Below are 22,975 nucleotides of genomic sequence, written 5' to 3'. Positions count from 1 at the left end.
TTGAGCAGTTTGGAGAGAAAGTCATGAGGCAAGGTTAAGATGGTCTGGTCTTGTTTTATGTCAGCTAATTAAGACGCATTTTTACTCTTTTTAGTTTAGGTTGACTTCACTGTAATAACTTTGGAAGTTAACCCCTTTTGTTTGTTTGTTTTTTAAGCATTATTCCGCACGATAGAACGGTAACAAAATGTCCCTCCAATGTTCAGGCTGCAGTGTTTTAGTATTGAAAAAAATACAACATTTGGCATAAAGAGCCAGAAAGTCATATAAACGTCATGACGAATGGAAGAGAGGAAATTTACAATATGTTCAGCTTCCAGGGGTGACATGAAGCTGTATATCTTTCACGAGCAAAATAACAGCTGTGAGGATTTGGGACTCACAGAGTTAAAAACATGGAGGGAGCGGAGAGCGTCTGCCACAGCTGCCGTCACGTTCCTACGGCAACGCGCTGAAGCTTCCTCCCGGAGGATCATGGGAAGCAATTCTGGCTACTGAAGCGGAGGGAGTTTCGAAATATTTCGTGATTATATACGGTATAAATTCCAAATAGGTAAGTTATAATAAAATTCTCAGCATCGCTTAGTCTGAAGATAACCAGTGAATATAGCCAATGTACTTCAAATACTCAGGTTAGGCTTCTTAGGGACTTTGTCTCTGCGCACTAAACAGAACCAGCTAGGCTGCTAACGCTATTCTTTTCATGTTAATCATACCGTTACCTACAGTAATGTTTCTTCCCCGTCTTTGTTGTTGTTGCTGTTGGTTTTAAGCAAAGTTAATTTTAGCTCACAATATAATGAATACATTTGCAGTGAGCACGTTATTTATCGTATCGTATCTCAGGGAGATTTACGACTACGTCTGGAAAAATACACTGTCTGTGTTGCCGTTACAGTTTCCTGAATGCACAGTCACAAGGAAGCACTGATGCTGTCTTTCAAACATGGAGCTGAAGTTGGAAGTTGTTCTGTCATCCAGCATCAAACGGAAGAAACCATGGCCGCGCTTCTGCTGGCTCGGGCAGGTGAGGGGAATTCATTTTTACGAAAATACATTTCTATAGACATACAAAATATGATTACAAGCAGGTGTCATGGCTCTTCAGGAGAAGGAATCTGTGTTTCTGTTGGATGACAAGAGGATCAGTGAAATTAACATGGTGTCTGGTCGTACCAAGAAGAGAACTCCTAAACTCCATCCTTTGCTCAACAATGTTGTGACAATGGCTTCATCGCAAAACGGTGAGCTTAGTATGTCAACTCGAAGCAAAGTAATGTATTTAGCTCTGAATATTGGCTAAGAAATTTATCTTGTTCTTGGTTTTTGTTCCAGGTATGTGGCTTTGTGGTCTTTTGGTCTCTGGAGAAGTGTTTCTGTGGAACCGGGATAAAGATTTGCTGAAGACTGCTGCAGGAGTCCCAGAAATAGTTCAGATAATTACTTCTTTTCAGGGTATGTGTGTATTTTATAAAGACACCTAGAGGCAAAATAGTTTGATTTGTGTAGTATTTGAAAGTTTTCAATAAATTGAATAAATCAGTTGTGGGACCTTTATATGCATCACTTTAAATATCTTGTCTATACTGAACAAAGTATTGTTTTAACTTTGGCATATTTCCTTTTAATTTATCATTGCACTGCATGAATATCTTAGTTTTACTTATCCTAACTGTTCTAATTCAATTCAATTCAATTTTATTTATATGGCGCCAAATCACAACAAAAGTCGCCTATGAGCGAGCACTTTGGCGACAGTGGGAAGGAAAAACTCCCTTTTAACAGGAAGAAACCTCCGGCAGAACCAGGCTCAGGGAGGGGCGGCCATCTGCTGCGACCGGTTGGGGTGAGAGAAGGAAGACAGGATAAAAGACATGCTGTGGAAGAGAGACCGAGGTTAATAACAGATATGATTCAATGCAGAGAGGTCTGTTAATACATAGTGAGTGAGAAAGGTGACTGGAAAGGAAAAACTCAATGCATCATGGGAATCCCCCGGCAGCCTACGTCAATTGCAGCATAACTAAGGGAGGATTCAGGGTCACCTGGTCCAGCCCTAACTATCTGTTTTAGCAAAAAGGAAAGTTTTAAGCCTAATCTTAAAAGTAGAGATAGTGCCTGTCTCCCGAATCCAAACTGGAAGCTGGTTCCACAGAAGAGGGGCCTGAAAACTGAAGGCTCTCCCTCCCATTCTACTTTTAAATACTCTAGGAACAACAAGTAGGCCTACAGAGCGAGAGCGAAGTGCTCTAATAGGGTGATATGGTACTACAAGGTCATTAAGATAAGATGGGGCCTGATTATTTAAGACCTTGTATGTGAGGAGCAGGATTTTGAATTCAATTCTGGATTTAACAGGAAGCCAATGAAGGGAAGCCAAAACAGGAGAGATATGCTCTCTCTGTCCCTGTCAGTACTCTTGCTGCAGCATTTTGGATTAGCTGAAGGCTTTTCAGTGAGTTTTTTGGACATCCTGATAATAATGAATTACAGTAGTCCAGCCTGGAAGTAATAAATGCATGAACTAGTTTTTCAGCGTCACTCTGAGACAGGATATTTCTAACTTTAATGTTTAATGTAAACAGAATTGGTCCTAGCACTGAACCCTGTGGAACTCCATAATTAACCTCAGTGTGTGAAGAGGACTCTCCATTTACATGCACAAATTGGAGTCTATTAGATAGATATGATACAAACCACTGCAGTGCAGTACCTGTAATACCTACAGCATGTTCTAATCGCTCTAATAGGATATTATGGTCAACAGTATCGAATGCTGCACTAAGGTCTAGCAGGACAAGCACAGAGATGAGTCCACTGTCAGAGGCCATAAGAAGATCATTTGTAACCTTCACTAAAGCTGTTTCTGTTCTAGGCACCTAACTTATTTTAATTAATTATTCTATTTGTATAGATTATACACACACACACACACACACACACACACACACACACACATATGTAGTGAACATCTGTAACAAAATTATCCGATCCGATATTTTCACAGGGAATTCCTCAAGGCTGTCCCTCCAGGTTTCCTGTGATGGGACACGTGTGCTATTGGTGGCCATAACTGGGCAAGTTTTCCTGTGGGAATGTATAGACGTGAAGGATTTGACAGGATTGCGAGATGGTCCAGTCAAAGGACACTGGGCTCTGATAAAGTCCCTAGAAGACACCATCCTGCCTTCTTCCCAAGACAAAGAAGCATCCCAGCACACAATTTTTGTCAAGACAGAGGTCTGGTTTCTAAACAGAATCCATATTTGTGCCATATTTAAATCAACAAAAGCATTTTAAAGACCTTCTCATCATTTCTTATTGTCTAGAGATCTTATATGTTTTTTTGTCATCCAAACTACCTCAGGTTATGGGTGATAGCTGCTTATCTGCCTTTGTTTTCACATCTGGGAAGAAGCTTGTTATCACTTGCCTTAAGATTAAATGGAAAGAAGGTCACTTGAAATCAGGGTGAGTGAACACATTGCTGTAACAGTAAGACTCTCCTTGAGTAAATATAATTCGAAACATTTACATAGTAAATTTAAATAGTAAACATATAGAACTAAAAGGACTATTTTTTTCTTTTTAGTTTTGTGGGATACAGGATACAGTGGGCCACTAAGACATATCCCATGTCTCGTCTCACTCCACCATGCCAACCAGTCAAGTCCAGAGGGGCTTTGGTGCCAGCCTTCTCACCAGACGGCCGACTGTTAGCCATTGTTCTGAACCAGAGGAAACCTAAGGTGAGCATGTAGCTTCTTTCTTTTTTCACATCTACATTTTTTAGGTCCATTGATCAGTAGAAACATAAATCAAAACGTGTGTTGCCTGTTGGAATTTAGGCTACACAGGTCCTCTTTGTGAGCATGCAGAATTTTGTCTCGATATCAAGTGGCCTCGGAGGATGTGGAAGTAAGAAAATGGAGATCCCCTCCAAATACATAAGGTCAGTGTGTACAAGTAAAAATGATTTGCACTGTGCGACAGTCATCCAGTTAAATTTGCGAGAAAACTTCTATTTAACAGTCACTGCTAGATTGTACAGTATTTACAAGAAATAAACAGCATTGCATGATCCTTTCCCAGCATCCCAGGAAGAGAAATCAACTATATATATACAAATGTGTCAAAATTGCCAAGAAGTGCAATCACGACTGCCACTACTACTAAATGGTGTGATGTATCACACAAGGCTCTCTGTGGTTGAAAGTATTTTGGGATCTCTGTTGGAATGATTCTTATCTCATCCCTGAGTCTGCTCCCATGTGAGGTTTTCTCATGTTAAAATAGCATTATTTGTCATCTCTAAGTGTTTATGAAACGGGAGTTTATTTATAACATTATGTAGCCTTCACCATAATATGTAAAGTCACTTGTTAGGGATGATTTGGTCCTATATATGTAAAAATTAGCTGAAACTAATTGCATTTCTTCTCTTTCAGGTCCTATTGGGTGGGCAGTGTCAGCTGGTCCCCTGGAGGCCTTTTCTTTGCATGTGTTTTGAAGCGAGGCTCTCTTCTTATGCTGGCTCGCCTTGGGGGTCTGCTCACTTTAACAAGCTCTGGTTGCAATGTCGACTTTGGACCCGCACACTTCCTACCCCTGCACCCTCTCGTCACTTACCGGTATACTTTATTTAAAGGCTGTCGTGCTTGTCACTTACTACTCCATTTGAAAAGTTGTTGATTGGTTTGAGCATATGTTCCCTTTCTTTATTTTGTTCTAATTTCTGTGCTGATCTTATGTTTCTCTATGAAGTCCACCCATGTCTACAAGGAATGGGGAAGCCTCTTTGTCCAGCTCCAGTTTGTCTGTGCGGGACGTGATGAGACAGCGGTATTCTGTGACCTGGCATCCACGACTGTTGTATCTCATTGTGTCTGATGGTTACATGGCCACAGTGATGAGGGTGTTAGACAGGCCTTCTCCTGCCCTGTTACTAAAAACACTTCTGAAGGACACAAGAAAAGATCTTGAGAAGACCAGCCGAATGCTGGATGAATCACAGGTAATTAGCCCAGGACTTTTAGAAAATTATTAGTACTCTAAGCATTACAATTTACGTATATTTGTTATTTCTAGAGTCATGTAAAGGCATGGTTGGACTCGGTATCCTGCTTGAATCTGGACCTCAGCCTGGATGTATTTAGTCCCACTAGTACATGTCGACCCAAGACCACAGGCTCTTTCATTTCAGCAGCCACAAATGGATCCACTTTGCCTCAATTTCTGCTGGACCAGCAGACACTGGGTGGCACAAAGGAGCTTCTTGAAAACATACAAGTCAGTCACATATTATTAGAGAGAAATTTCTTGTTTTAGTCTGGGTAACACTGATTTATAATGTGTCCTGACTGTTTTAATCTGCTGTTTGTGTGTGTGGCTTCCTAGGCCGTCTTTGAAGATGACTCTGATCTAGATGGACTTCCTGCCGGTTCTCATGTGGAGGATGGTGGTCGTTTGGAGTTTGCATCAATGTTTGACACGATCCATGCCCTAGAGACACACGCTGACACCTCATTTGTTACTGGCCAAGATTATGAAACTGATTCTGTTGAACTGGAGAGGGAGACTCTTCTTCACCGTAAACTTGGGAAGATCCAGAGTAGATTGTTGACTGCGTGGGCCTTTGGCATTTCTCTTGGAAATGCAGTGGAACACAGAGCTCCTCTGCTGAGGCACACCCTGCACTTTTTGGTTCGATTTGCTGCTTTACTCCATTTGGTACCCAACTCTGTCATCCATACAGGAAGAATGAATACCTCGCCATTTACTTGGCTCTCACAGCTCATCAAGACCCTTATTTCTTTCCTTTCCTGGGATACTGTTCACTCAAATGGGCCCAACTGCTTAGGGCTGATGGTGGAGTTTACGAAACAGATAATATGCCTTATTCTAAACCCTCATCCTGACTCCAAACACATGAGCCAATGCCTGGTATCATCTGAAAGTCTATCCAGAGTCATGCTTATATTGCAGCTTATCTCTGATTCTCTTGACCACACTTACTGCTTGCAGCAAGAATCTGACTGGCCCTCTATTGAGAAGCAATCTGCTTCACATCCACCACAGCTCTCCTCTTCAGATATATATCATGTGCCTCAGTTACAGGATGAGAAAGAGGAGAAATCAATATTTGTACCTCAAGCTCAACCTGCTCCTCAGCGACCGTCCAGCAGGTTGGAACAGACTTTTTCTCTACATAAGTAGTTATAAGCAAAGCTTAGCTTTAGCCACTAAATTTCATGTCGTCCACTGAATATAAGGCTTTATCAAAGTCTTACAGAATTTGATTTTGTTGTTTTTTGTTTGGGGCAGATTGTTGGGAGTGTGGCAGCTGGTGTACAGGGTCACCCAGCAGTATAAAGAAGAACTAAAAAGATTTAAAGGCTATGATGGCTGGGATGAGGAAGATCAGCATTTGTCTGTCATCATGTCCCAGATTCAGACAGCACTGCAGGGTATTGGAGAAAGACTAGAAGAGGGCCCCGCACTGCTGAGTTATCCAGGTATGGAGCAGGATGGATAACTACAGTATTTTTTCAAACGTAACTCTGATGCCAGATACAGAAAGTGAAAAACCCAAAAGTTTTTTTTTTTTTTTTTTTTACCAAATATTACCAAATATAACAGTTACACTTTATGTATTAAAAGACAAAATAAGCACACAGAAATAGTGCATCTTGTGTGGGTGTTGTTTAACTAAAAGTTTGTCCTTTGTTGCACTAGGTGAACATCTTTTCCTGTGTGGCTTATACCCGGAAAGTGCCGATGTGTGGCGGTTACAGATTTGTCAAGAGAGTGACAAAAGTAAGAACAAGTATATTTCAGGTTTTACATTAGGGCACCAGACTGCATAGTCGCAGTCAGTTTAAAATAGTCATTATATGCCTCTCTTGTTAGGTTGTGATCGTAGTGTCTTTCAGCAGACACGGCTTTGTCTGGCTCTCCTGTATAGTCTGCTATCACAGTACCAACTAAAAGAAGCCCAGCAGCTGGGGGACCACATGTCTCAGCTGATACTGTACAGGGCTCGACAGGAGAAGGACAGCGTGACCTCCAAAACCTCATCTTTGAGTAAGTTTCGAGAATCAAGATGTTAAGTAATTAAAGCCATTGTTGGAAACTTTCTAATAAATCCTTTGCAGTTAGGCTTGTTTGTTTTTAACAGGGATAGTGTTCATTATTTAACAATGGAAATGTGATATTTGGAGGCAAAAGATCAGTTCACTACATTAGATGCAAGCAATTACAACAGATGGTTTTAAACAACAGATGACCCAGAAGAGACATTATTTGATAAACAGACCAAAGGAAATTGAGGAAAAACAAGGCAGGAACTATATGTGATAGCAGGTCTTATTACATTTAACAAAGTTTTAGGGCAGTAGTGTACTTTTTTGTTCTTGATGTGATCTATCACACAGTTACTGCAGATTGTTCTGTGACCATATTCTGCTGCATGCAGTACATCATTTTATATTACCTCACGCTTTAAAGCATGCAGGGTGCACATAAAAAGAGTCATTAGCATGAAATACTTTGATTCGACATTCACATACATCTCTCTGTCTACAAGACCAGGCTTTAAAAGCTGCTTTAAAGCAGAGTTTACTGTCTGCTTTTATGTCTCATAGATAGGCAGTAGGTTACAGTCTCTCAGAATAACTTTAAAAAGCACAATTTGACCACAGTGGAAATCAAATGTGTTTATATGAGTTCTATATGAAAACCAGCTGCCAGCTGGAGAAGTAGAAGGGTGGCAAGACAGGAAAATTGAACACATTTTCAGACTGTTTCTCTATAAAGACATTGATAGTGTTACTGTACACATGAAGTGTCATGAAAACTTTATTTTCATACAATTCTGAGGGGAGTATTAATGTCAGATAATAGTGGGAAAACTGACTTCATCTGACTATCTGACATATAGTTTAGACAAACCATAATTCTAATTTACTGGTTATATGCAGAAATCAAGTAACCAAATCACTGTAAATAGAAGATGTTATTTATTATCTCTGCCTTTACACCCTTCAGTAGATTCTCTTCCTTGCCCATGGCTCCCGATGGACCTTCACAATGACGCTGCCTTTGCGGTGGTTCAGACACTGGGGAGATTCATGGCCTCTTACTTCACCAACCAGCCGCTCTTCGTCCTGCCCGCTCACAATGTCGTAGTTCTGCCTCCACTACATCTACCTCATGGTGTGTTGACAACTTACTCATCAGTTAAAAATTTATTAGGATTTATTCATAGCATGTATTGTTGTATCATGTAATATGTCTTTCCTCAGCCCCTAGTGTTGAGCGTGTGGTGTCGTTGTGCCAAGAGGAGGTGGCTCGTGCAGTTCGACAGCAGCATCTTTCGGAAGTATGGACAGTGGACTATGCTCAGGACCTGCTCCTGATAGGGGGTCTACTTCCTGAGTCTGTTTGGTTAGCTTATCATCTGGGGGACTGGAAAACAGCAGTGTCTCTGAGCCTGGCGTACACCAGTTACTGCACCAACCATTTTGACTTCACTCGGTCAGTTTGAAAACGTATAACAAACAGGCTGATGTTTTTAGAATATCGTATATTAAACTGCATAAACAGAAGAGGGTGGATGGATGGACTTCAATATTTGTGAATTTTTTTTTCCCCTGTGACATGTTTTATGACAGGCTCAGGAGGAGAGAGCTCCACCTGCCAGCAGTTTTAGAACCAGAAAGCATTTTTCAGGCGGAGTTGGAGTCTTTTCTGGGCAACAAGACTGCCTCCCAAGATTGCATTGATAAAGATGCTGACAAGAGCTTATCAGGTTAGTGAGACCTGACTTCTATGAGGTGATCCCAGTGCACATGAAACCTTTTAACCTTGCTGTCTGTGCTATTGTTTTGTCTTTGCGTGGTTGTTTTTTAAGATCCTTTGGAAGGAGAAGACTGGGACTTGTTACAGATCTCCATACAGGAGATTCTGAAAGCTTCAGTCATTGCAGGACTGAATGTTTTATCTTCACCCTTGTCTACCTTGCTGGACAAAGCCAAAGACCTGTGTTCTTCCCTACCTACCTTGGTGCCCAGTGGACTGTATCTTCCCTCCCCACCTCTGTACTGTCCACAGCCTTCTCCCAACACACAGGTGCATTAATAGAAGATCAGTGTTTACATATGGTACATTCACAGGATAATTGTCTGCTAAATGTTGTGCGTGTGTCTCATGATTAGGATCAAATAGGGACAGAGGGGCAGTTTGCAGAAATCACATGTCGACACAAAGTCTCTATGGATCTTCAAAGATTAGTGTTGCTCCTAAGATCTGGCCGGTGTTGCCGTTCTGCTGCTCAGTGGTACATCAGCTCTCTGCGCCGTGCCAGACACCTGCTACACAAGGTATTTCTTCGCTTAAGGAAGGGCTTAAAAAAGAAGTGGGATATTCTAGTTTGAATGAATGATTTAGATTAATTAAAAAAACAACAACTAAATTTCTTGTTTACAATTTTGTATTACGAGTGTGTTCTAAAAGACACATGAAAATGCTTTTTGTCTCACTGCCTACCCTTTTCTTTTTTTAATAGATCTTCATTGGTCCGCTATGCATATGGACAAAATAATGTGGTCGATCATGTCCTGTGGAATAGGTGGTGGTAAACATTTTTCTGTCTTTAATCAGATCAAGAAGAAGTATTCTCATCGATCCGCTGCTGAGGAGGAAAAGGCTTTCCCGGATGGATTGATGAAGTTCATCACTCGTAGTGGTTTTTTCAGAAGGGGGCCGAATAATGATGGTCACCTGGACTCTGACATCATTCAGACTATTAGTAAGATGCTGCTTACTGTAAATTGTGGATATAATTGGTGATGATCTAGTTTCAGGTTACTTGTATTAACCATATTTCTGCTATGAAGTTGTTTTCAGGGAGCTGTGTGCTCTATGCTGGATGCTTCATGTCAGAGACCAGCTCTCAATATGTTGCAGGAGGTATCAGGCTGCCAGAGAGCATGTTACAGATGAAAAGGTACACTTTTTTTGAGTGTGAATGTGCAATTTATTCTCTATTCTTTAGCCACTGATGCCTTCTAAATGCTCTGGTATATTTATGCTCCTCAGTTTTCTGGAGATTCTGAAGTGAATTCTGCCTGTGTTGATGCTCTCCTTTGGGCCTGTCGACTTCTGCCTTTCTCACGCTTCCTTAGTGCTGATGAAATTCTTCAAGACATACTGCTCAGCCTCATGTCTGAACTACCTCCTGTGTCTCTGGTGACAATCCCTTGTCTAATTATACATGGTATCTTATGATGAAAGACACTCTAGTGACTACATTTTTCATTCTTTGGTTTGTCTTCTTTTTTCTTAGGTTGCAGACACACTTGTAAAAGCCTTCCCAGAGGAGAAAGAGTCTGTCAGAGTCCCTTTGAGAGAAAAGTATAACTCGCTGTTGGAGAGGCTGAGGCAGTGCAATGTGCTTGGTACAGACCCCACTTTTTGTTTGCAAGTTGCTTTGAAGTGCTGTGCAACACTTAAAGAAATTAATAGCTTTTGGCTTTAATCCTTCTTTTAGCATTTTAAATGCATAGAAGGCAGTGAAAGCCTTCATCTTATATTTTAAAAGGCCAGATGTGATGCCTATATAATAATTTATTATGGTCTTTAAAACAAGTCATAATAGTAGTGTTTGAGCTTTGATTTCTGTTGAAAACACGTGATAACTGGATGCTGATTCTCTGTGTAATATCTGATTCCTAGATGGGAAAAAAGAAGAAGGCAACGAGCTCATGGTGATTCTCATTCAAGACAAACACAGGCAAAGGAGGAAACATCTGGCACGACTAGAAAGGCACTTGGCTCCCCCTGTGCTCAATCTGTGGGAGAAAGAGGATGAAGAGGACGATGATCAGGAACATGGGATGGCCATGTTAGGGCAGCTGTCATTGGGTACAAGTCTGAGTACCAGCACCATAACTGACTGTGGTTTCCCATCAATGCGAATTGATGGAGACACAACAGATGATACATCTGGGGCAGTCTCTCCTGAACAGTATTCTAGAGCTATGACCGGGTAGGCAGTGTGAAATACTATCACTGCCATTATTCTGTGGTGTTGTGTGTCTTATTTGTATCTTATTTTGCGTTATGTGATTGTTTCAGAGTCAAAAGAAAGGAGAAAGAAAGAGAAAATGAAAAGAAGACTGCTGTTAAGATTGAAAGCGTAATTCAAGAGGAGAGTAACCAAGGCAGTGCCAAGAAAATAAGGGAGCCCTCCCCACCAGTGGTTGGGACCTGGGAGTTTGAGCTGGAGGATGAGGAGTACTTGAGTTTCCTGGAGCTCTTCCTCAGCTACGTGCTAGAGAAGGATAGTACCGATGGTGGGGACTCGAGCAGTGAACTACCTTTGTTTAAGGGCTACTGCTCTGAGCTGAGGAAGAAGGAGTTGCATTCTCTCACCTTTGACGTGCTCACCACCATACATCGTCGTCAAAGAGATGGGCTCAATCCAGCAAGAAAACACCCAGGCCATGATCCACCTGTATTCAGAGCTGGTTATTGCTACAGACCTGTAAAACATGGCACAACACCTGAACTGCAAACTTCCTCTGTCTGGAATGAAACCCCCATAACCAGGTCTAACCCTTCTGCCAGTTCTCATCCTGGACTGAGAATAGGGCGGCAAAAAGGTTTGTTTGGCCTCCGACAGCAAAGCAGTGTGCCTTTAGACCAAAGAGTGATGGGAGGGCTGTCTGGTAGTGAAAGTAGGCCTATTCAAAATGCTTCAACCACTGCACAGCCATCAGATAACATATTTAGTCCTTCAGTGTCTGTGGAAGCTGTAACTGAATTGCAGCAGGGCTTGGATACTCAATTGGAATCTAAGTTTCCAGAACTGGGCAGGCTGCTGGAGTGGATGGTTCGCTGGGCTGACAAAAGGGCGCTAATGGGGCATCATGGTAGAGTAAAGAAAGTTAAAGCAGGAAAAGTTGGACGAACAGCAGATGAAGGTGTAGTGATTCGTGTCAAAGCCTCAGCACCTGCCATCCTTACTTCCCTCAGTTTGCTGGAGCGCAGGTACACCGCTCAACTTGGGATGGACTGCTTTAGCGCCCACTTCCGAGTCCCAGAAATGGAATGGACAGTAGCCCCTGTGCTGCAGTCTGAGGTGGAAAGTAAGCTAGAAAGAGAGAGCAGTGTTGACACAGGCTACCCCGGATCAGCTAACACTCCTGTCACTGGTCTAGATCACAATCTACAGCAAGGAGAACTATCCATGTGAGTGCCCAATATTTTATTTACAGTCATAAATTTCTATATTAAACAAACTGGACTGACACACATTCAGAGGATGTCTTTATCGAGCCAGTCTGTACTTGCCAGTCAGTTTATTTTGGATTATAGGTGGCCAAATGAAATCTACTCTTTTATAGATAAGTCTTGATCAGTTTATAAAACTGGGTTGTGTTTAGTTAGTGCCTCCTGTCCTACTTTTTCCTACATGTTGCTGTTCTGTTGGTCCTCTGTGCCATTTAGCTGCCTCTCCAATGAGTCGTTCTTATTTTCTTCCTTGCAGTGGTTCTCATATAGATGAACCAGAAGAGCTGAAGAGTCACCAGAGTCCTCTCCCTGCTGTCCAGAATCAGCTGACTTTTGATGCGCCACACAGACCGTCAAGTCCAATACAGCCATCTCTCGATGACTTAGATGTTACACCTGAAAAAGACTGTATGACGCTATGTTATACTGCAACATGAAGGCTGCCATAACACAGTTTTTTGTTAGTTTGTTTTTTAAAGAGAAAATACTAATGGATTTATATTATATTTCTAGGCAAACACAGTGACAGTGAGGGCTTGGATGTGTTGTCTTCTGGTTCCAGTGGAAAAAGCTGCACACCCAACATGGTTAGTATCCTCTGTTAACATTCCCAGTATTCATCTCTATCATCGTGACTGTCAAAGACAATATGATTGTTGTTTTTTTCGTTTTCAGAGTTTAAAGCTTGCAGACCTAGACTGCTCAGAAAAAACTGACAATATATCCAGTTCCACCTCTGTGTAAGTTATTATACCTATATATAATGGTGACACTGTTTTCTCAGAGGAGAACATTTAATTTGTTCAGTAATGCATGTTTCTCAGACATTTCTAAAATTTAAAAAAAATCTCTGCAAATCTAAGCATGCAAAATTATTGGTGAAATTTCCTGTACAGTCATGCTGGAAGCGTACAAGAACCTCCACACCCAGAGCCTCCTGCACCTTCCATTATACAGTCTGAGGCTACAGTCCAGGCAGAAACTTCTGATTCAGCTGGCATGCCACCCCCCAAACCATCTGTAGCTCCTTCAAACTTTCATCCACAAAGCTCCACAGCTAGTGGAGCCACTGCATATTCTCCAAACTCCAATCAGCCATCAACCACCCACATTCCACCAATGAGAGAACGTCTGGGTGAAGACTTATTCAGGCTGGTTCAGGTAAAAATGGGACCAACCAAAAGGGAAGGATTGGATTCAAAAGATTAACGCTGAACTGAGCGTATTTGTCCTTTCATTGCAGCATATCAACTACATGAGTCTGAGAGAGGTTTTGGGAGTTACATTTGCCAACCTACAACTTGCCCAGCAGAGTGCTTCTTTGACCCACCCAGACATGAACTCCTCAGACCCTAATGTGCCATCATCTTCCACTACCAGGTTCGTTCCTGAGCCAAGCACCTTACCCAATCAAGCTATCGTCTCTGTGCCACATCCAGTACAGACATATTCAGGATCCAAGAATACCCAGTTCATTCACACCCATACATGCCGACCTCCAGACCAGCCTGCCAATCAACAGACACAGACAAAAGCTCTGCTGTCTAGTACAACCAGTGTAAATTTTCAGGTAAGATAAGATAAGATAAACCAATATATTTATTTATCCTAAAAACAGAGAAATTCCTTAATTTTAGAAAAATGTTAACAGATTGCTTTTCTGTGTGAATAATGCTTGCAACACAGTGAAACCAAGTTTGAAATAAGTCCTTGTTTCTTCAGGAAATGCAGCCACTGTCCGTCCAGGCGAACTCGGCAGACGTTCAGCTGTTTGAGAGCAGGAAGTTAATCCCCTCCTCCGAGGGCCTTCTCACCACTACAGACACTGTTCACAGCACTCCTGTGTTGCAGCCTTGTAATGGTAGCAGCCAAAATGACTCTGTTCCACAGGTTTTGGGCCTGAAGTTACCCCAGCAGAATGCCCCGCAGTGTTATCCGGCCCAAAACCCCCAAGCATTGCACACTTTAAATCCTGCAACCTCAAAATTTGATCAGAAAAAGTTTAAGCACAGTGACCAAACCACCTTAAAGAAAGCAGACAGGTCTTCAGTTCCAAAAAGACAGCTGAATTTTAATCCTCCACACAATCCTACTCCCAGAAACTCTCAAAATCAGATTTGGCCATCGGAGCAGTCCAGAGGTCAAGAGTTCTCCCTACTCCTTCCCGCTTTTCCAGCTCACACACCTGCAGCACTGCAGGGCCTTCGCCTTCTGCACGTACAGTCTGTTTCTCAAAGCAACATCACCTTCCCCAGATTGCCTTCTTCTCCCAGACATCCTCCTTTGATTGCAGCTCCAATTAGAGATGCACCTGCGATCAAGCTTCTGCATATTAAATCTGAACCAAAAATGGTAAGCAGTGCTTCCCAAACGTCCTGATTTTCACATTTGGTACCGCTGTATCTTGTGTTATAGCTTATTGATGGATGCCTGTCCCACAGGAGTTACCCTTGGCCACTGCTTCAACCCATGTAACTCGTCTCTTTTCCATGGAGGATTTGACTAACTTAGTGAAGAGAAACCCGAATGCTGAAGAGGCTCGGCTGCAGTTACTTAGAGTAGACCCATCTGCTGAAACAACTAGAAGAGACCCCACTTCTTCCACCTCTATCTCCAACAACAGGCAAACACATAATAGTTCTATATTAAGTGGTTTCCCCCCTTTTTGGTCACTATTTTACTTATATATCATTTTGTGTCATTTCTAGGCTGAAGAGGAGAGAGGGGAAGGCGAGAAAAACTGAGGTCACATTCAGACCAAATGACTCCATCATTCCTACACATGAGGTAGAATGATATTAATTCCAAAATGTTTTTTGTGCTTAATAGATATTAAGTTACAACACACTCATCATATGTTTGCTTCATTATTATGTTTTTACGTATGTTTATATATTTAGCCAGCTGAACTTCCTGTGAGTGAAGAGCCTGCAGCTGCCAAAGAGATTATCCCCGAACAGGATATTCCCATTCTTCCTGGTTGGTCTTAAATGCACAACACTTGATATTTACAGCGACATTGCATGCTTACTGTATGTTAGTAGGTTTTGGCACTGTTGAGTTTCCAGTTTCAGAGTATTAAAGCACCACTGTAGATGCCAGGAGCCACAAAATGTATGCTTTCTTTTTGAAATCGCGGAGAAGTAATACTGTTTTAAAAATCTCTTCTGAACTAGCAATAATTATTCAGACTCTTTAAAACTTTCCTCAGAAATAAGAACAAGGAGATAAGGACATTCTTGATGAGACAATATCATATATTATGTCCCATTTGCAGTTCTATTGATCTGCTTCTTGTTAACTCCTAGAATCTTTTGACTCTTCACTGACTGGTCAGAGATTATTGGACAGAGTTATGTCCACTTCAGCTGAGCTCCATGCCTTTGCTTCCGCATGTAAACGGCCCCCAGAGTGCCATGATGCTTCCACCAACACAGATCCAGGTGAGTTAAAGTTAAAGTGTTGATGCAATGGTTTTACATGGTTGTAAAGTTACTACACAGCTTACATTTATTTGTAGTTGAATGAAATTTCTTTAACAGCCTGACTGTTTTTATTCATAAGAAATAATTAGCATAAACAGTTAAAGAAAAACTTGAATTATAGCTAAAAATCTTAGCATTTATTCTTCTTCTTTCAGGTTATACTCCCAAGCTTGTGGATAAAGCTGTATCTGTCCAGGCTGGCAGCCCTAAATGTAAGTCTCTTTGAATTTGCAGGGTCAGTGATAACAATCTGATTATTTATTTATTATATGATACAACTGAGAATATCTGTGGGTGTGTATGTTTGTGTTCTCCACCTAGCACAAAATTCTGGGGATTTCCGGGTGTGCAGTGAAGTCACTATTCAGAACACCAAGGAGCCAAGACAGGAGGAAGAGAAAGTTATGGTAAGATCCTTGGAATACATGCTGGATTCACCAAATAAAGGAGCATTACAATTTTTAGCTACAGTAAATTGTGCTTTTGGATTGTACAGCTATATTTGAATACAACAGTATATTGTTTAACCTGCTGTTTTATGTCAAAATAGCTGCTGTGAAAAAAGGGTCTGTTATTACCTGGATGCACTGAATATATTTAGCATAGATGCTCTTTTAACGCCTGTAAATAAAAGTATGCAGGTCTTTTCATGCAGTAACTATAATGTATTTAGTTCATATGATTTATGCACACTTTTACCCCTTTTATTATATTTCATCTTAAAGTAAAGCTTAAAGTATCTTTTTTGTTTGTTTGTTTGTTTGTTTTTTCAGGATGTGGGCAGCCGCCAGTTCATAAGTGTCTTAGATATAGAGGAAAGGAGGCACCGTCAGGATCTTCCATTCATCCACCCTTCTTCACCTACATCTGCTCAGCTTCATGTTCTTGCAACCTCTGTTATCAGGGGTGATGATGTCGGTGCCGTTCCGCAACCGTCATTCACAATTCCAGAGAATCTCCTGAAACCCACGACTCAACCAGGTCTTTATAAGTTTTATAGAGTTCCGTCTACTGAAAATTGTTGTGCCGCTGTTAAAGCACACCACTGCTATTCTTCCAAATATCTTTGTATACTTTAGATATTCCCGAGGAGTCCCCTTCAGTCAGCCACATTGAACCCAGCAGGGTTTCCGAGAGAAACACTCCACTAAACAGTGAGACGGTTGATTTGTCTGACTCTGAGATCCTTCAGGCTATAAAGACCCAGAGCTCTGAACCACCCAGTGTCTCCTCTTCAACTCCTATAGTCAGGTTCTCCTCTTGCCTCTCAGAGCTGGATTCCAAGTTGGCTGCTCTACAGAACATTGCAGATCATTTGGAGAAGGACTTCTCAAACTCCGGGATGGTAGAAAATGTTTTGTACTTATACTACTTGTATTTTTAATGTCACCAAAGTTTACAAATTGAATTCTACAGCTGACATGCTTATGTTATAGGTAATTTCTTGGTTATTCTGTTGTGTCTTCATGTAGCTGGTTAACACTATTGAAAAGCTCAAGCCAGAGAAGGTCCCTTATGTGAGGACGACCACAGCAGTAAAGAAAACTGTCAGACTCAATGTCCCTAAGAAAGGTGCTTCCTAAAATGTATTCATCTGTAGTGAAATCATCTGCATTTTTAGTTCATCTCAAAAAATTTGTTACAGTATATAATGAAAGCGTTATTTTTGTAATATATTTCAAATATAAGATATTACATTGTGCGTCACTGTTTTTGTTCAAATGCTGATATCAGTTATATATTGTCTAACAGCATGGGCACCTGATGTGGACATTTTACCTGAACTGAGTGAATCCCAAGAAGATGATGAAAATCAAGAAGAGGAGTTTGTGTTTGATTCCAGTCCTGAAAGAACAACTTCTTTTCATTATTCCACTTCTCCGCACTGTCACAGAGCTGGTCTGTCCCACCTAAACAGCCCACCAAGTAATCGCGCAATTAATTTAAAAAAACATCACTAATGACAACAAATATATTTAACAGCAGGCTGATTTATAATAACACTTACTAGCTGTCACTCTTGTTGTTTGTTTCTATGTTTCTGTCTCACCAAAATGAGCTGAACTTGGGTATAATAATGTTTATTTTTCTCTAATAGAGGACTACTGTACCATTTGACCTGATTGTGAATCTGTCTTTATAGATGGAGGACATACTGTACTAGCATACGTGGTTATTTAAGTCATAATTCTTGTATGTTTTATCTACAGGAATGGAAGCTCAGTTAAATGAAACATTCAGGATATCTCACGTGTAAGTTGAAGTTGGTATACTGATCTTATAACTTATCATTTCTGCTGTTGATTTGCTCACCTTTTTTCCCATTTCTCTTGAATATTAAAATATTCTGCCCTCTACCTGTCAATGTCTAGATCAGCAGATGAGAATCTGGGTCAGACTGAGCTATCCGATACAGCAGAAATCTTAGACGAGTTGATAAGAGAAGGCTATTTATCTCAGACTGACTTGGATTTGTCCACCTCACAGACTCCACACCGTAGCAGGTATAGTGACTACTAAAAATGAGTGCTGCTCAAATGGTGACTTAAACAAGTGTGATTTTTCTCTGAGCTGTTAAATATGTCCCACAGCAGGCAGGACCAACTGCAGAGTAGCTCCATGTCGCAGAATCATGCAGAGGATGAGAGAAGAGAGCTGAGGATGTGGATGAGAAGAAGACACAGGGAAAGACTGGCTGCTTATCAAAAACACAGAGAGACCCTGAGAGAGAGGGAGCACAAACCTTTCTCTTCTTCAGCAGCAGTGGTGAGATTCAGTCGCCTTTTCATTAGGGTTTCTATCACATGCTGTGTATTTGAAATATCCCATTCACTTTGTTACTTTTTTGTTCTCTTCAGTATTCAGCAACCAAAAATAGAACGACCAGTTCGAGAAGCAGAGAGAAGAAAGAAAAGTATGTATTTTATTTACTTAATCGTTGTCTTAAAGAAATGCGTCTGCCTGTGCAAAACTATTTCTCTTGATTTATTAGGGCCCTGCTTCTTGAGCAGTACAACAAGAGGACCCATGAAGCTTTTTCTTTGGTCAGTGACTTTCTTGCCTCTCCTGCATCCACATTAAGCTCGTCAAGGCCTGAAGGACCTCAGGTGGCCTCCGCCACACACTCTTCCTTTGCTCCTCCCTCAGGCAGCACTCACAGGTATCGTCTGTGACAGTAATTCGACCGGGAACCAGACTCATTAAAGAATAATAAGAATGTTGAACACATTCCTTGTAAACTTTTTTTTAAAGATTATATACAGTGACGAGGAAAACTATGTGAACCCATGGACTTTATTTTCTGAAGGTCCAAGGCCCAAGTAGAATAAGGCTGCTTCTGTTATGATGCCATGAATTTATCATCATACGAGTGCATTAATAGTTCATCTATAGAAGTGCACCAAGGTTGTTCTCTCATTTGCTTCTGTGTCTTTGTGCCAGGATGTTGAGGTCAGGGCTGTCGACTACCTCTGTCGTATATTCAGAGACACTTTGTTGAAAACAAACTCTTGTGTTTCAGCTATAAGCAGTCACCAGCATTAAAGCTGAAATGCATTTGTCATCCTCATCCAGAAATAATAGTTGGTGTAATTATCGGTGAGAGCTGCTATTCTAGTTGTTTTGACATTTATTAAGAGATGAGCGCACAGTTACCTTTTGTGGCCTTTTTTCTAGTTACAGAATGAATTCAGAACTTTTGCAGAGTATCCAAGACGTGTACCTACAGAGACGGTGTATTAAAAAATAAACAAAAAAAGAATTGAGGCTTTATACAGTAATGGAGTTGATTTCTCTGTCCTAGAGTTTACAGTGATATCAATAATAAAAGAAGTCTGAAACCCCAGTCAGGACAAACCCCAGCCAGCCTTCGCCAACAGTTTGCTGAAGTGCAGGTACGGCCTTCTGACGATTACCACAGGAGACTGGGACTACACCGACCAGGTACTGTAATGAAATATATTGGTATTAAAGTAAATGGATGCTTAAACTGTAAAAAAGAAAAATGTTTAGGTTGTGCGATTAATTTTTATTTATTTGTTTATTTATTTGTTTCAGCGACCTTTTTGCCAAAGGACCGCTTGTCTCAAGTGACTAAACGTGGTATGCTCAAGAGCCCAAGTAAACTTCCTGCAGCGAGCCACAGTAAGGAACAGCATGATTGGTACCAGAGAAAGACGGAAGTGAACAGAAGTTCTTCAGAAGGAACTGCAGTAAGAACAGGGATCCTGAGGGAGCAGACAAGGCCGAAAGAGCGAGAAGAGATGGAGCAATCAGGGTTTGATAGGCTGCAGGAGGAGTTGCAGTCTAACATAGTAAGAACCTCACTTTTTGCCACCTATTTTCCAGATGCTATAGATGGAAAATCAACTCTGAGTCACTCTTATGATCACTCAGTGCTTGAATTAAAAACTGTAATTGCTAATTAGTTTAAGCAAACCAAACAGCAATTTTAATGTTTCTGTGTACAGTGGGGCAAAAAAGTATTTAGTCAGCCACCGATTGTGCAAGTTCCCCCACCTAAAATGATGACAGAGGTCAGTAATTTGCACCAGAGGTACACTTCAACTGTGAGAGACAGAATGTGAAAAAAAAAAAAAATCCATGAATCCACATGGTAGGATTTGTAAAGAATTTATTCGTAAATCAGGGTGGAAAATAAGTATTTGGTCAATAACAAAATACAACTCAATACTTTGTAACATAACCTTTGTTGGCAATAACAGAGGTCAAACGTTTACTATAGGTCTTTACCAGGTTTGCACACACAGTAGCTGGTATTTTGGCCCATTCCTCCATGCAGATCTTCTCGAGAGCAGTGATGTTTTGGGGCTGTCGCAGAGCAACACGGACTTTCAACTCCCGCCACAGATTTTCTATGGGGTTGAGGTCTGGAGACTGGCTAGGCCACTCCAGGACTTTCAAATGCTTCTTACGGAGCCACTCCTTTGTTGCCCGGGCGGTGTGTTTTGGATCATTGTCATGTTGGAAGACCCAGCCTCGTTTCATCTTCAAAGTTCTCACTGATGGAAGGAGGTTTTGGCTCAAAATCTCACGATACATGGCCCCATTCATTCTGTCCTTAACACGGATCAGTCGTCCTGTCCCCTTGGCAGAAAAACAGCCCCATAGCATGATGTTTCCACCCCCATGCTTCACAGTAGGTATGGTGTTCTTGGGATGCAACTCAGTATTCTTCTTCCTCCAAACACGACGAGTTGAGTTTATACCAAAAAGTTCTACTTTGGTTTCATCTGACCACATGACATTCTCCCAATCCTCTGCTGTATCATCCATGTGCTCTCTGGCAAACTTCAGACGGGCCTGGACATGCACTGGCTTCAGCAGCGGAACACGTCTGGCACTGCGGGATTTGATTCCCTGCCGTTGTAGTGTGTTACTGATGGTGACCTTTGTTACTTTGGTCCCAGCTCTCTGCAGGTCACCAGGTCCCCCCGTGTGGTTCTGGGATCTTTGCTCACCGTTCTCATGATCATTTTGACCCCACGGGATGAGATCTTGCGTGGAGCCCCAGATCGAGGGAGATTATCAGTGGTCTTGTATGTCTTCCATTTTCTGATGATTGCTCCCACAGTTGATTTTTTCACACCAAGCTTCTTGCCTATTGTAGATTCACTCTTCCCAGTCTGGTGCAGGTCTGCAATACTTTTCCTCTTTGGTCTTGGCCATGGCAGAGTTTGGAGTCTGACTGTTTGAGGCTGTGGACAGGTGTCTTTTATACAGATGATGAGTTCAAACAGGTGCCATTCATACAGGTAACGAGTGGGGGACAGAAAAGCTTCTTACAGAAGACGTTACAGGTCTGTGAGAGCCAGAGATTTTCCTTGTTTGAGGTGACCAAATACTTATTTTCCACCCTAATTTACGAATAAATTCTTTACAAATCCTACCATGTGAATTCATGGATTTTTTTTTCACATTCTGTCTCTCACAGTTGAAGTGTACCTCTGGTGCAAATTACTGACCTCTGTCATCATTTTAAGTGGGGGAACGTGCACAATTGGTGGCTGACTAAATACTTTTTTGCCCCACTGTAACTAAAGGGAAAACAGATGATGTGGTTTTGTGTTAAAATGTATTTTTAATTGAATATTTTCTCAGGCTTTGGCAGGGCTTTTGGATGAGCATGGTGATGCTTCCAGATCAGAGATGGACTGGCTGGATAATCTCTCTGAGAGTGGAAGCAGCAACCTGAGCAAAATAGACTGGGAAGCTATTGAGAGGATGGCGGCTGGAGAGGAAGTCTGAGTGTCTCCAGGAAAGCAAAAATGGTCCACGTAGATACTTAAATAGCTTAAAATATTGCTGGAAAAATGAAATGTGCTGTATTTGTATGTACCTATTACATATACTATAAATCCAAAGTGTTTTAAACTGATGAAAATAATAAATAAATAATAATAATAAAACAATAAATTACATATGATGTAATCAGTTTTGTAGCGTAATAGGCTTGTCATTTTTGTGTATGTGTAAAACTTTCTACATTTGTACTTTTTTGTACATACTTCACTTCCTTAATAATAAATATTTTGAGGCAGTTCTTCTCTCCTTTGCTCATCTTCCATTTCTAATGTTATGTTCATGTCTGCGATCCTCTGTAATTCAACCATTTTGAAGGGTTTTTGAACGGCCTGTTTAAGCTGAAGCATCTCAGTCTGATTTGATTCCAGACATTTTTTGTTTGAGGTGGACTTGCTATGTGTTTCGGATCACTGTCCAGCATAACCCAAGTGAGCATGAGCTTCAGGCTATGAATAATGGCCAGACATTCTCCTTCATGTCTCCTAATTACAGCTTCGTCCAGGCCCTGAAGCAGCTTTTTATGAATGGTGTGGGGTTTTTTTTTTATTTCAGATGCAACAGGACTTAAATCTTCAAAAAGTTCAGCTTTTGTCTCATTAGTCCACAGAATATTTTCCCAAAAGTGTTGGGCATTATCAACATAGGTTTTTTAAATTTTTTTTAAAGCAAATGTGAGATGAGCCTTTAACAAGCGGTGACTTTCTTCTCCTAAAGCTTATTTTACAATGGATCCACAAAAATGCACCCTAAATAAATCCAGTGTTTGCAATGAATTCGAACATTAGAAGAATTGTGAGCTCCTCTGTTTCATCGATGCTTTGTTCTGAGATAAATATTATTACTTTATATGTTATTGGCTTGGACAACTTATT

At 41.1% G+C, this 22,975-nt stretch overlaps 1 protein-coding gene across 4 annotated transcripts; it reads left to right on the top strand.

Annotated features, from left to right (window-relative positions):
• The first annotated feature begins 53 nt into the window (after window positions 1-53).
• Window positions 54-22,430, top strand: cplane1 (ciliogenesis and planar polarity effector 1). 4 transcript variants are annotated; one of them, XM_082539681.1, is made up of 51 exons: window positions 55-553; window positions 899-1,027; window positions 1,109-1,244; window positions 1,336-1,455; window positions 3,008-3,240; window positions 3,368-3,471; window positions 3,593-3,749; window positions 3,849-3,952; window positions 4,449-4,631; window positions 4,765-5,014; window positions 5,089-5,289; window positions 5,398-6,185; window positions 6,325-6,515; window positions 6,736-6,816; window positions 6,910-7,083; window positions 8,047-8,214; window positions 8,304-8,535; window positions 8,673-8,809; window positions 8,912-9,129; window positions 9,216-9,380; window positions 9,661-9,808; window positions 9,897-10,006; window positions 10,099-10,248; window positions 10,346-10,457; window positions 10,735-11,047; window positions 11,137-12,252; window positions 12,551-12,702; window positions 12,808-12,881; window positions 12,970-13,034; window positions 13,191-13,455; window positions 13,538-13,864; window positions 14,017-14,646; window positions 14,736-14,917; window positions 15,003-15,081; window positions 15,195-15,273; window positions 15,603-15,737; window positions 15,935-15,991; window positions 16,101-16,186; window positions 16,553-16,760; window positions 16,859-16,933; window positions 17,051-17,124; window positions 17,252-17,351; window positions 17,532-17,705; window positions 17,990-18,032; window positions 18,152-18,283; window positions 18,371-18,545; window positions 18,638-18,693; window positions 18,772-18,939; window positions 19,582-19,721; window positions 19,836-20,092; window positions 21,900-22,429. In XM_082539681.1, the coding sequence occupies exons 2-51, from the start codon at window positions 947-949 to the stop codon at window positions 22,044-22,046; spliced, it is 9,552 nt and encodes a 3,183-aa protein (XP_082395807.1). In that variant the 5' UTR covers window positions 55-553; window positions 899-946; the 3' UTR covers window positions 22,047-22,429. The 4 variants fall into 4 exon arrangements, with proteins under 4 accessions (XP_082395806.1, XP_082395805.1, XP_082395807.1 ...); XM_082539680.1 differs by having other exon boundaries at window positions 54-553; window positions 8,050-8,214; window positions 16,859-17,124; window positions 21,900-22,430; XM_082539679.1 differs by having other exon boundaries at window positions 54-553; window positions 16,859-17,124; window positions 18,374-18,545; window positions 21,900-22,430.
• The last annotated feature ends 545 nt before the right edge of the window (window positions 22,431-22,975 follow it).

The sequence above is a fragment of the Aulonocara stuartgranti genome, assembly GCF_965226115.1.
Source record: "Aulonocara stuartgranti genome assembly, chromosome: 7".
Classification (NCBI taxonomy): Eukaryota; Metazoa; Chordata; class Actinopteri; order Cichliformes; family Cichlidae; genus Aulonocara; species Aulonocara stuartgranti.
This window is presented reverse-complemented; position numbering and strand designations above follow the sequence as displayed.